Genomic DNA, 11,749 nt, shown 5'->3' on the forward strand with positions numbered 1-11,749 from the left:
ATTTCACCCCTGAAATGGCAGATTGGCTGATTGATTGGGCCTTCTGAACCACAGCAGGAAAAGTTGGAAATATAATAGCAACGGGAGAAACACACACTAGCAACCACTATAACAAAACATTATTTTCACAATTCAGCTTCAGCTCAGGCCTATGATAGCAAAAGATCAGTTCAATTTCCTAATTTTTTTTTGTTGTTGTTTGTTTAGAAATGTCTCATTTCTAACATTCTCACCACATGTGCACTCTTACAACTTGTCAGATTCTTCTGGGCTGAATTCTGTACAAAACAGCCAATGGCGTACAGGGGATTAGCAACCAGTTTTCAATATGCTCACATTTTGGCAAGTCAAGAGATTCTTTTAGGAGAATCTTTAAATTCCATTGCATTCTTGATCCCATTTAGAACAGCAGTACAAGTAGCTGTGCTGCGCAGTGTTTCTGTGGCCAGAACCTTTCGTGGTTCTATTTTCATAGCCAATTAACAGGAAAAGGAATTCTTTTAGGCTCTTTCCTTATTCTGACATTCCAGAGAATTCTTTTCAGAAATAGTTTGTTAACAACTCCTAGATTGACATCAGTGAAGAACAGACCAAAGTGGCTGATATACTAAAAGAAAGAAAGAAAGAAAGAGAGAGAGAGAGAGAGAGAAAGAGGAAGAAAGAAAGAAAGAAAGAAAGAAAGAAAGAAAGAAAGAAAGAAAGAGCCAGTCAAAATTCTAGGAAGGAAGGAAGGAAGGAAGGAAGGAAGGAAGGAAGGAAGGAAAGAAGGAAAGGAGGAAGGGACAGTCAAAATTCTAGGTCCTATGAAACTCTTTCTTACTGGGAGGATGAAATCATTTGTAGTTCTGGTTCGGGTTCTCCTGCAAAACAGATCACATTTTAACACCATTAATTAAAGAGCACCTGTCAATTTTGAGACACAGCTGGTGTGCTGCTGCTTTAATCCTGTCCTGTGCATCAGCATGAGTCATGGACTCTGTACCAAAGCCATCAATAGCCAGGATGACATCTCCAGGACACAGGTTGGCAGCTGCTGCCTTGCTTCCTGGAGTAATCTGGAAGAAATGATGGCATCATTTAAAAACCAACATTCTGCAATATTTTGAGTTTTGTGCCTGATATTTATATTTCAGCTTGGTAACATTTTAAATGTTTCACTGGGCAGGGAATTTTAAATCTAACTTAAAATAACTCTTAAATGATCAATTGTGTTAGCTCTATTTTTCCACCATGCTAAATAATTTTGTTTCTTACTAACCACATTTCATCTATCATGACATCTCTTATTCTCTTCTAAAACATCTTCCTTAACACCATGGTTGAATCATATTTTCTTTGTTTTAAACAAAATAATTTATTCTTTAGGGTTTTTTTTCATCCATAACTCCCTATTTGGGAGTATAACGTCACCACATTTGGGGAGCTTTTATATTTGAATTGAAACTACTGTTGCATCAAGTAATGATGTTTAAAATTCACATGAAGGGGCATCCGGGATGTAGAAAGCTGGAAAGAGAATCACTCTTGCAGTAATAAGAAGAAGCCATATAATATACAAAATTGTAACTTTTCATGAACTATTCAGAGAGCTGAAACTGCAGGGCAACCAACTAAGCCTGGAATCTAAGGAAAGACAGGTGCCTCCAAGGAAAGTCAAGATGTAAGCAACTCGTATCACTTGTGTCAGAGCACAGAAGAAGAAGGGGGCACTATTTTGGTCACAAAGAATTCAGCTGAAAAGATGAACAAATTACTAAAGTTAACACTGAGATTCTAGAACCCCTGGGGATGCAGACACAAGAGAAGTTTGTATTCATACACAGTGTCTTCTGCATGAATGAAAAACAGATTGAACAAATAAAAAACAACCAACAAGATACTAGATTTTAATTAAACCTTATCAGAAATTACATTAAATGTAAATGGTCTAACCACATGTTCTGTGTTTTAACAGAGATTGTCAAACTAGGTAAAAAAACAAGATCCAATTTTATGCTGTCTACAAGAAACCTACATGGATTTTTCTTTTCTCTTCTTTTCTTTTTTCTTTTCTCTTCTTTTTTTTCTTCTTTCTTTTTTTTTTGGTGGGGTGTGTGGGTGATGAAAGAAATACTTAAGGATACATATGGTTATTAGCCATATGTATGGGAAACATATGGTTATTAAATATTTAAAAGATAGCAAATTTGAAATTATTAATTACTATGTTGAGGTTTCAGTTTTTGATTGCTATACCTACTCCTAATTGCTTTGGGTAAATCCCAGTTATTTACAACTGCCTAATAGTCCTTTCCTGGTCTTACCCTACCTACTTCTCTAACATCATCATACACTGTTTCTGCTCCCCTCCACCCACTGTGCTGTAGCTATTCCAGGTTCCTTTTAGTTCCTCAAATAGACCAAGCATGTACCCTCTTCAGGGTTTTACATGCACTGTTATTTTTGCCTGAAATGTTTCCCCCACTCTTTACCCAGTTGCTCCTCTTCATCCTTTACGTCTAGGCTTAAATGTCACATTCTCAAAGAGACTTGCCCAAACATCTGAAGTAGCTTCTCCAGACCCTCGCCCCATCATTCTCCACCATTGTTCATTTCCTTCCTGAAGATAAGTTGTACTTTAATGCTTGTTTATTTACTTGTATATTATTTGTCTTTGCAACTAGACTGGAAGTTCTTGAGCATATGTATCATATTATGTATATTTCTAATGTGTCACGGTGTATATTTCAGTGTTTGAAATTAATGGATAATTGAAAATGAATGAAAGGGTTATTTAAAGCAGAAACAAAAAAGATCTAGTCCCTACATACCCAAAGATTATAGCTATTAATGTCAACCCATCACTGTTGTATTTGCAAGTTCCTACTGTTCAGAGCAGAAGAGACAGGACTTGACTTAAACCTCAGACTGCTCCAGGAATAAACTAGACTGTTCCTAATATTTTACTTGAGGATCAATCATTCATTCATTTTTTTCTCTATTAACTTAATTAATCTAGCTATCGATTCCATTTAAATTTGTGGCTCTAAGAGATAGCCAAGATTCATTTAAATGAATAAAATTGCAAAGGTAATAAATTCTCATGTGTCTGAGATATTCAGTCTCATCACTAAAATGTTTATTGTACTCACTTAATTTCTGTGATCATCTCACTTAAGGATACATACTGATCGTGATTATTTTCCAATAGGAACAGTTGATAGAAGCTTGGTGAAGACAAAGGGGGTTATTATATCCCAGGCTTTGGGATGCATTTCATAGCTGTCTTCCATTTGGAAATTCTCCCAAGCCCAGAACTGTTAGAAGAATAAAATTTTCCATCTCCAGTGTGACTTGCAGGGATAAAAATAATCTTAAACTTTTAATTTTCTCTAGCTATACTTTGTCAAAATCAGTACTATCTATTTTTGAACTTATGAGACCAGAAGTCTTTTCTTTGAGTTAAAAAATGAGAAAGAATAGCTCAATGTGTTTGCTTTTAAAACCTCACCTAGCGTTTCTAATATACTTAAATAGATTTTTTATATAATGCTCAATCTTGATTTAGAAAAGCCTAACACCATTTTTTAGCTCTGGTTGGGATAAGTGGAAAGTAGTGTTGTGTGTGTGTGTATATAAATTCTAAACTGAGACATCTGGTGTTTGTTGAACTTCGATACTGAACATTGCTAAGTTTCTTTAAGAGTATTAATACATAAGTATTAACACTATCTTATATTTACTCCAAATATCATATTTGCAAAGCTCTTTCTAATAACTTTGACCATTGCAACAACTTTAAGACAGGCTGGACGAAGAAGACTATTTTTTAGAGAAGGATAAATGTCCAAGTAACCTGTTGCTTCCTACTAAGATGGGAACAGCTGTTTGGCTATGTCAGCAGTGGTTTCAGAGGTCAAATAAGAAAGGTGGTTGGGGGTGCCTGGGTGGCTCAGTCAGTTAAGTGTCTGCCTTTAGCTTGGGTGTGGTCCTGGGGTCCTGGGATTGAGCCCTGAGTTGGGCTCCCTGATTTGCAGGGAGTCTGCTTCCTCCTCTGCCCCTCCTTGTGCTCTCTCTCTCTCTCTGTCTCAAATAAATAAATAAAACCTTAAAAAAAAAAAAAAAAAGAAGAAGGTGGTTGATGGTGATGTCAAAACCCACTTCTTTATTTTTTTTTTAATCTTTTTTTTTGTTTTGTTTTGTTTTTGTTTTTTTTTTTGTCAAAACCCACTTCTGACTTTGCATTCAACCTAGTGATTGATGTCCTTGGATCTCTAAGGAAGGAGCTGATAAGAAAAAAAAAAAAAAAGGATGGAGAGAGAGGGATGAGAGAGAAGGAGAACATATGGTCTCTTCACTTCTTCTAGTTCTTAAGTTCAGCTCGGATTGTGATGAGAAAATGACCACTAAATTGGCCTGGTTTTAGTAAGTTAAACTATCTGTTTAGACATAAAGATATGTTATTTCCCAGCATTATATTATTACTTTATTATGTTATTACTTTATATTATTGCTCATAGTTTATTATTAACATTTCCCCCCAAATCAGGAGAAGAGAGAGCTACAATGAGGCAAAGAGTTTTTCAGTGGATTATTTATTATTAGGTTCATTGGCATCTCAAATATCAAAAGCATTAGAGAAATCATTGAAAATAGTACTACCACATCACTTAGCACATGTTTCAAATTTGTCTAAATAGAACAATCACATGAGGGTCCTTGCTGGACATAAAGACTCCCATTCTACTCCAGGTGCCTGGAATCACAAATCATAAGCTCTAGGGGAGGAACCAGAGAATTTGTGTTCTAACAAGTGCCTTGGATGATCTCTATTATTCACATCAACCTATTATTTGGGTCTGTTTGGAAAACAGTAATTTAAATCACACATAAAGCATCTATAATATTCTACTTACTGCAGGAGACATGAGGGAAGCACAAGATATGGCCCTGGGGAGACTTTTTTTTTTTTTTTTAAGATTGATTGATTGATTTGAGAGAGTGCGGGGGAAGGGGAGGGCAAAAGGGAGAGGAAGAGACCAGAATCTCAAGCAGACTCCCTGCTGATCATGGAGCCCGATGTGGGGCTCCATCTCACGACCCTGAGATCATGACCTGAGCTGAAATCAAGAGTTGGACGGGACGTTTGACTGACTGAGCCACCCAGGCCCCCCTGTTGAGACTTTTATGTTAAGAATAAAAATGAAATAGGTATGGACAAGACAAGTTTACACTGCAGGGCTATGCTATGGGGCATGGATCAAAATAGTGAGAAAGCCCATTGTTCGGTTGTTCTCTGTTGCCTACAAATAAACTCCAGTGCCCTACCTGGCACCTAAAGCCCTCTAGTGCCTGGCTGTAATGTGCATTTCTAGGGCCATACCTCATGTCGGTTACCTCAGAACCTCTGCAAGTAGCACCTGGGCATGGATAGTTTCATGTGTCGTCTGGTGAATCTAATGTGTAGCCATGGTTGAGAACCAGTGCAGTATTGTTATTATTATTGGCATTGTATTCCTGAGAACTATTATCTCACGGAATTCTCAAGACACTCTTTTAAGATGAGAAAACGGATGCTCTCAGAGTATAAGAAACTTACTTAGGGTCACACAACCAGGAAAAATCTGCAATTCCTCATAGGGCTAACTCTGTAGCTCAAGCTCTTCCACTGGCCTGCGATGCCATTCTTGCAGGTGAACTCTGCCCTGACTTGTCCCATCTCTTTGGCCACACTTTTCTCATGGAGTCCTGGACAGGTTGTGTGCTGGTTGTTTATGTACATGTATGTCCCTTCTCTTCTCATATTTGAGCGTCTCAGGGAGTAGAAACCTATTGAGTTATAATTGTATCCCCCACAGTGCCTTCCACATATAGTGCTTTCTACACTTAATAGATATTTGTGGGATGTAGGACTGTTATGAACATATGAACCAGCATTTCTATGCAGACATGTCTTTGGTAGAATAAATAGGTTTTCCCATCAACCTTCCTACTACACTTGAATCCTGGTAAAGGATTGCATTCAACTGTAAATACTTCTTTCTAAAAGCTCGAATTTCAAATATAGTTTATATTAAAGTCATATACTTTTCTAAGTTCAAGCCTGCAAAACTTAAGAAATAGTAACATTTTCTATATTGGTACCCAAGTCCATATAGTGTTCTCAGTTACAGTGATCTTGGCCCTGAGCATGCTCTGAATAGGAAGGAGGGAGGAAGAAGGGGAGGAACAAGAATTGAGTGGGAAAGGACATACTAGCATCAGATGTATATAATAATCTTACATCATATACACAAAAGAAACTCGTACTTTACTCCAAATTGGACCATTTGTGAAAGCAAACCATCTGTAACTTGGCTGTGATGGTAGCTCCACCTTCTGGGTGGTCCAAATACTTAGAAAAGAAGGAGACTCCTTAGAATCTTCTTGGCAGAAAAAGAAAAGCTGCTCACTTAGAGATGTGAACCTCAGATTTATTCTGTGAAATGTGGAGGCCAGTTATATATGGTGTTTGCAGTAACAACCCTTCCACACCCACAACTCAAATTTTTATTGCACAAAGTATCACACACCTATTGCCTAGAAACTGTTTTCCTACAAAATGTGTGTATCACAACCCATTGCTAATTTTTTTTTTGAGAATGTCTGTTGTTTTGTTTTCCTTACTTCTGGTGTCTTTTATGACACAGATTCACCTGGCTGATTAATTGGATTGTAAATTATTTCTACAGTGGGGACCCTTTATCCTAATTTTTTGAACTGTAATTTTTGTAATCCCCTTCCCCAACTCTGGTGGAGTAGAGGCCCACTGTCTAGGAGCATTTGCATTTGCAAAATGTGAGGCAGGGAGGGAAGGTGATAGCTTGCAGGAAGACAAAAATTGATTTGACTAGAGGAATGTACCTCATTTATAGGAATTTTTGTGGCGTTCAGGCATTAGTTTTTCAATTCTTTGACTACTTAAGAACTTATGTAAAACATATCAATTAACAATAAAGCAATTCTCGTTTTTTAAATGTGGAATATCTTTGAGGATATAATCTGCATCTATTATGATATAATAGTTACATAAAAAGTGAACAATTTAATCATTCATATTGTGTCTATATTTTTATAACATAGATGATGCTCAGCACTGAGTAGCCCCTTAATTTAAAAGTTCCTGCTTTCAGGGAGCATGCAATTTGTGGGATACAGATGTACTCAAACATCTGTGGTACAAGGCATGACGTAAGGAGAAGTTGTAGGGCAAAAGCTGTGGTAATCAAATGTGCGAAATGCTTATTACGAGAAGAAAGCTAGGGGAGTGGTATTTGATTGGGCTGCCTAGGCAGAGGACAGTGGGTTAGGGTGGGGAGGAGAAATGTGGAGAGAAATGATTTTGCATGTAGATGGGCAGAGAAGTCATAAGTCATCCGGGGTAGTGACACTACTGCCTATCTACACAGTGAGAGGAGGAAAGGGAGAGAAAAGGAAGAAAGAGGGAGGAAATGAAGTTGGAGACGTGAGTTGGGAAGAGGGTGAAGGCTGTGACTATGCTCAGAGACCGCACATTTTATTCCCTTTAAACTGGTGTTGCCATTGAAGGATTTTTAAGAATGGGGAGGATAGAAACAACCTAGCATTTCCCGAAGCTGGCTGGTAAGAAATATGCAGAGTGAATCGTAGAGGGCAGACAGAACGAGGTGTGAAGTTATGGAAGCTTGAGTAGGGACAGTGGTAGGAAAAAATCTTTATCTTCTATAAATATATAGAATCAATAGGACCAGATAATGAAGTGGATGACACAAAACACCTGTTTGGAAAGATCTGTACAATAAACAGGTTTTTGTTTGTTTGTTTTTTACATGTGTGGACTTCAGAATGCAGGCTTTGGCGGCGGATGGAACTAGGGCCAAGTTCTATCCCACAACTTGTGACCATTAGCAGGTTAGTGAAATTCTTGAAGCGTCATTCTCTCATCTGAAAAAAGAGATATTACTACTACTACTCTTATAAAATTATTGTGAGGTTGAAGTGAATTAGTGCATATAAAGAGCTAAGAGACGCTCATGGCAAGCCAAGGTGAGCAATAATACACATACAATCTCATTTACTACCTTTTAAAATAAAACAAAAATTATAAAAGTAATAAAATTTTACTATTGAATTACAACACGGATAATTAGTTTTCTGTAAGATCTTTTAGTCTTTTTACAAGTGATTTTTACTGTTCTTATAATTTCGGTGGAAACATTCTCAAGTAGGTATTCACTAAGGAAAAAAGTTCAAGGGAATATGCTTTCATTTATTCAACATGAATCTGTTACATGCATGGTTTGGGGGACACTTGGAATACAAAATAGTTGAATTTTACCTGCTATTCTTGAGCTAAATTAATTGAAGAGAACGGGCATAGTCAAATGAAATCATCACTTATGGTCATGCATTATTATTTAACCGTGTCAAAATGAGGGATGTAAATTAGTAATGAATTAGAAATTCAAATAAGAATTGGCTTCCCAAATAATAGTTGTCATATCAAATACATTTGCCAATAGCTCCTGTAGTCCAACTGCAGTATGTAAGTACTGCTTTAAAATAAACATTGTTTATGATGTCAGCAACTCAACATTTCAAACATAAGATAATCATATTGATGCGTTACATAGTTAAGAGCAAGATATTTCTTTTATAAATCACTTAAAAGGTTTTGGTGACAAAATTATTTTTTTAGGATTCACTATAAATATGATTTATCCTTTGTTAGGATTCAAAAGCTTATTTTCCTTTAGTTTAAACAAATGAAAACGATACTTCAGAAACTTTAAAAATATTTCTTAGTAGAGATAATGGAAACTGTTTTGGTTGGTAAATCCATAAAAGGCACTCATTGCTTGGCCCAGATCACTGAACCATTTTCTGTTTTATTTACTTAGGAACATTGTGGGGGTATGTTAGGTTTTCATGTCTCATACAAAAACACATGTCAGATGTGTTTATATGTTTTTGAAAAGTGTAAAACAAAGCTTGAAATGTTCCATGGTATGTGTATGTACGGTACATGTTTTGAGATATTTTAAAAAGACATTGGTTCCCAAATCTCATAGATATATATGTAGAACAGAATTTAAAAGGTATTAACTTGTTCAAAAATCTATATGAGTAAATCAGATTATAAAGCATACATTTATAAAATACAATATAAGCAGGGTGATTGTTCGGAGAAGGAAGGGAAAAATGAAGGGGGCGGGGGTAAATAGAGGGTGAGATGAACCAGGAGAGACTATGGACTCCAGGAAGCAAACTGAGGACTTCAGAGGGGAGGAGGGTGGGGGATTGGGACAGGCTGGTGATGGGTATTAAGGAGGGCACGTACTGCATAGAGCACTGGGTGTTATACGCAAACAATGAATCATGGAACCCTACATCAAAAACTAATGATGTACTGTATGGTGACTAACATAACATAATAAAAAAAATATAATATAAGCAGTAAGGAAAAAAAGAAAACATAAGTAAAGTATAATATTCTGAAAGTTTATGCTTTTAGATTATGTTTAATATGCCTTTTATTGATAACTGAAAGAACAGGAATTTTCTATTAAGACAAACACTTGTGTTAGAAAAAAAATCAACTAGACCAACTAGAAGTTTACTGACAGGACAGAAATCCCCAAATTTCCTTTTTCTTCTTTTCTTTTTTTCTAATTAGACAATAGTCTAGGAAATATTAAGTAAGAAAAAGTTGACTCTGACAGTAAAGTGGTTTTTTTTTCCAGAGTTGTTAGGCTGACTGGTGACTTTCCATCAGGTAAACTAAATTATCTGACACGTTTTCTTTGTAGTTTGAGTTATAGGTGATGATTCCTAAGCCAAATTCCCAGCTTTGGAAAATACTTTTTCAAAATGCCTGGAAACCTAGGAAAACACATTAGTAATATTTTCCCCGTCTGGGCTGATATGAGCGGTTCCAACTTGGCCGACCCAGGTTATGTCCTGGGATCAGCGCTGTCCTGAAGTTTTCATCCGTAGGAGAAAGGCGCTCAGGTGCGCGTCTAGCTCCGAGGAACAACAGCCAATGTCAGGCATTCCTCCCTTCTCCCTGGGACCTCATTTCTTTTGTTCCTGGAAGGAAACGGGGGATGGAGGGCAGAAGGCCCCCCAGCCCTCGCCGCCTAGCCTCCTCTGAGCCCAGGGGAATCACGCTGTCAATTCACCTCTCCTTGAAGTTGTTGGGGACCGATAGGATGCGGACGGAGACCACTGGAGCTGACTGCGTAAATTCTCTAAGTTGCTCTGCATCCTCCCAGCTTCAGTTTGCCAAGTTGCAGCCGCCCCTCGCAGTGTGAGCCCGAAGCGGAGGACCCATCGGGCGCACCCGGGGCTCACTGGCCGCTCTCCAATCCGGGAAGACCCACCGCACGCCAGCCCCCCCACCGGCAGTGAAAGAACAGAAAACACCTACCCTGGTGATGACCAAAGGCTGGTTGAAGTCTATGCCCCCGGAGAGTCTGAAGCCCCAGGGCGCAGGGCCCGGGAGGATCACGTTCTGGGGCATGGTGCTCTTGGCGCGGCCTCGAGCCTGGGCGCCTTGGCTCTAGGGACTGGGGCGCAGCGAGGGGCGGTCCTGCCCACGGCAAGTGTCCCCGAGAGGGACAGCCACTCCGCTCCCCAGAAAGTGCCCTCGCCCAGATTGCGGCCGGGGAGCTTTATCCCCGCTCCCGAGTGACGTCACTGGCTTGCCCTCCTCCCCACCCCCTCCCACCAAGGAGAGCTCCAACTTTGGAAGAAAGAGACGCGCCAGACCCGCGGGAGTTTACGGACCAGCACCGGCTGGGTGCAGCCTCCCAGACCTTTAGGAGGGCGCTGGAGGAGGCTTCGGGTTACAGCCTCCCGTAGTCTCTTAAAGTAACACCTGTCCTCCTGTTTATCTTCTTCTTGGAGCTCAGCACCGCGCTCCATTCAAAGTTAAAAGCAGTGAAGCCACAGCGTCTATGCTTCCAATTAAAATAAAACAAAAGCTTCATAAATGCAGTTAGTTACTTAGCAGTTTTGAGTGCGCCGATATTTACTTATTAGCCGTGTGACCTTGGTAAAGTTAACTAAGGTCCCTAAGTCTCAGTTTCTTCATCTGTAAAACAGGAGTAATAAATAATTGTACTTCTCTCGTAGGGTTGCCTTGAGAATTCAGTGAGGTACTGCTGTGCGGTCCCTGGCACAGCATCAATAATTACTAAGCGTTTCTGCAGTTAAGTACCTACAGTCGCATGTATTTATGGGTATATATAATATATATTAATATATATTCAAATATACTCAAAATGTATTTTTTGAAAACTAAGCAATGTAGAAGTGAAAATGTCATGCAAACATACTCAATCCAATGAACCATCTAAAAGTACACATGAGGGATGCCTGGGTGGCTCAGTCATTAAGCATCTGCCTTCAGCTCAGGTCATGATCCCAGCATCCGGCTCCCTGCTCAGCTGGAAGCCTGCTTCTTCCTCTCCCATTCCTCCTGCTTGTGTTCCCTTTCTCGCTGTCTCTCTCTGTCAAATAATAAGTAAAAATCTTAAAAAAAAAAAAAAGTACACATGAGAAAATGATTCACCATTATACTAAAAAATAGCTTAATTTTGATTGGAGCAATTGTCACCTCCCTGAAATTCAGTCTCTAAAGTTAGTTTTTGACACATGGGAGATGCGTGTAACAGAAACCTAGGAAGTGAGTGTCCTGTGTGGGTGCTACAGCCAGAGGGAGGGTACTGAGTGGAGTAAGTGATCCAAG

General features: G+C 38.8%; 1 protein-coding gene across 2 annotated transcripts in view; it reads right to left on the bottom strand.

Annotated features, from left to right (window-relative positions):
- PDLIM3 (PDZ and LIM domain 3) overlaps positions 1-10,769 on the bottom strand; it is a 31,119-nt gene extending 20,350 nt beyond the window's left edge. The window contains exons 1-2 of one of the 2 annotated variants that reach the window (XM_008710479.2): positions 10,427-10,769; positions 904-1,055 (exon numbers count right to left, since the gene is read on the bottom strand). In XM_008710479.2, coding sequence (XP_008708701.1) covers positions 904-1,055; positions 10,427-10,519 — 245 coding nt within the window. In that variant the 5' untranslated portion in view covers positions 10,520-10,769. The remainder of the gene's footprint in view (positions 1-903; positions 1,056-10,426) is intronic. The other variant, XM_008710478.2, reaches the window with a different exon arrangement.
- Positions 10,770-11,749: the final 980 nt, after the last annotated feature.

The sequence above is a fragment of the Ursus maritimus genome, unplaced genomic scaffold (assembly GCF_017311325.1).
Source record: "Ursus maritimus isolate PB19 unplaced genomic scaffold, ASM1731132v1 scaffold_28, whole genome shotgun sequence".
Lineage (NCBI taxonomy): Eukaryota > Metazoa > Chordata > Mammalia > Carnivora > Ursidae > Ursus > Ursus maritimus.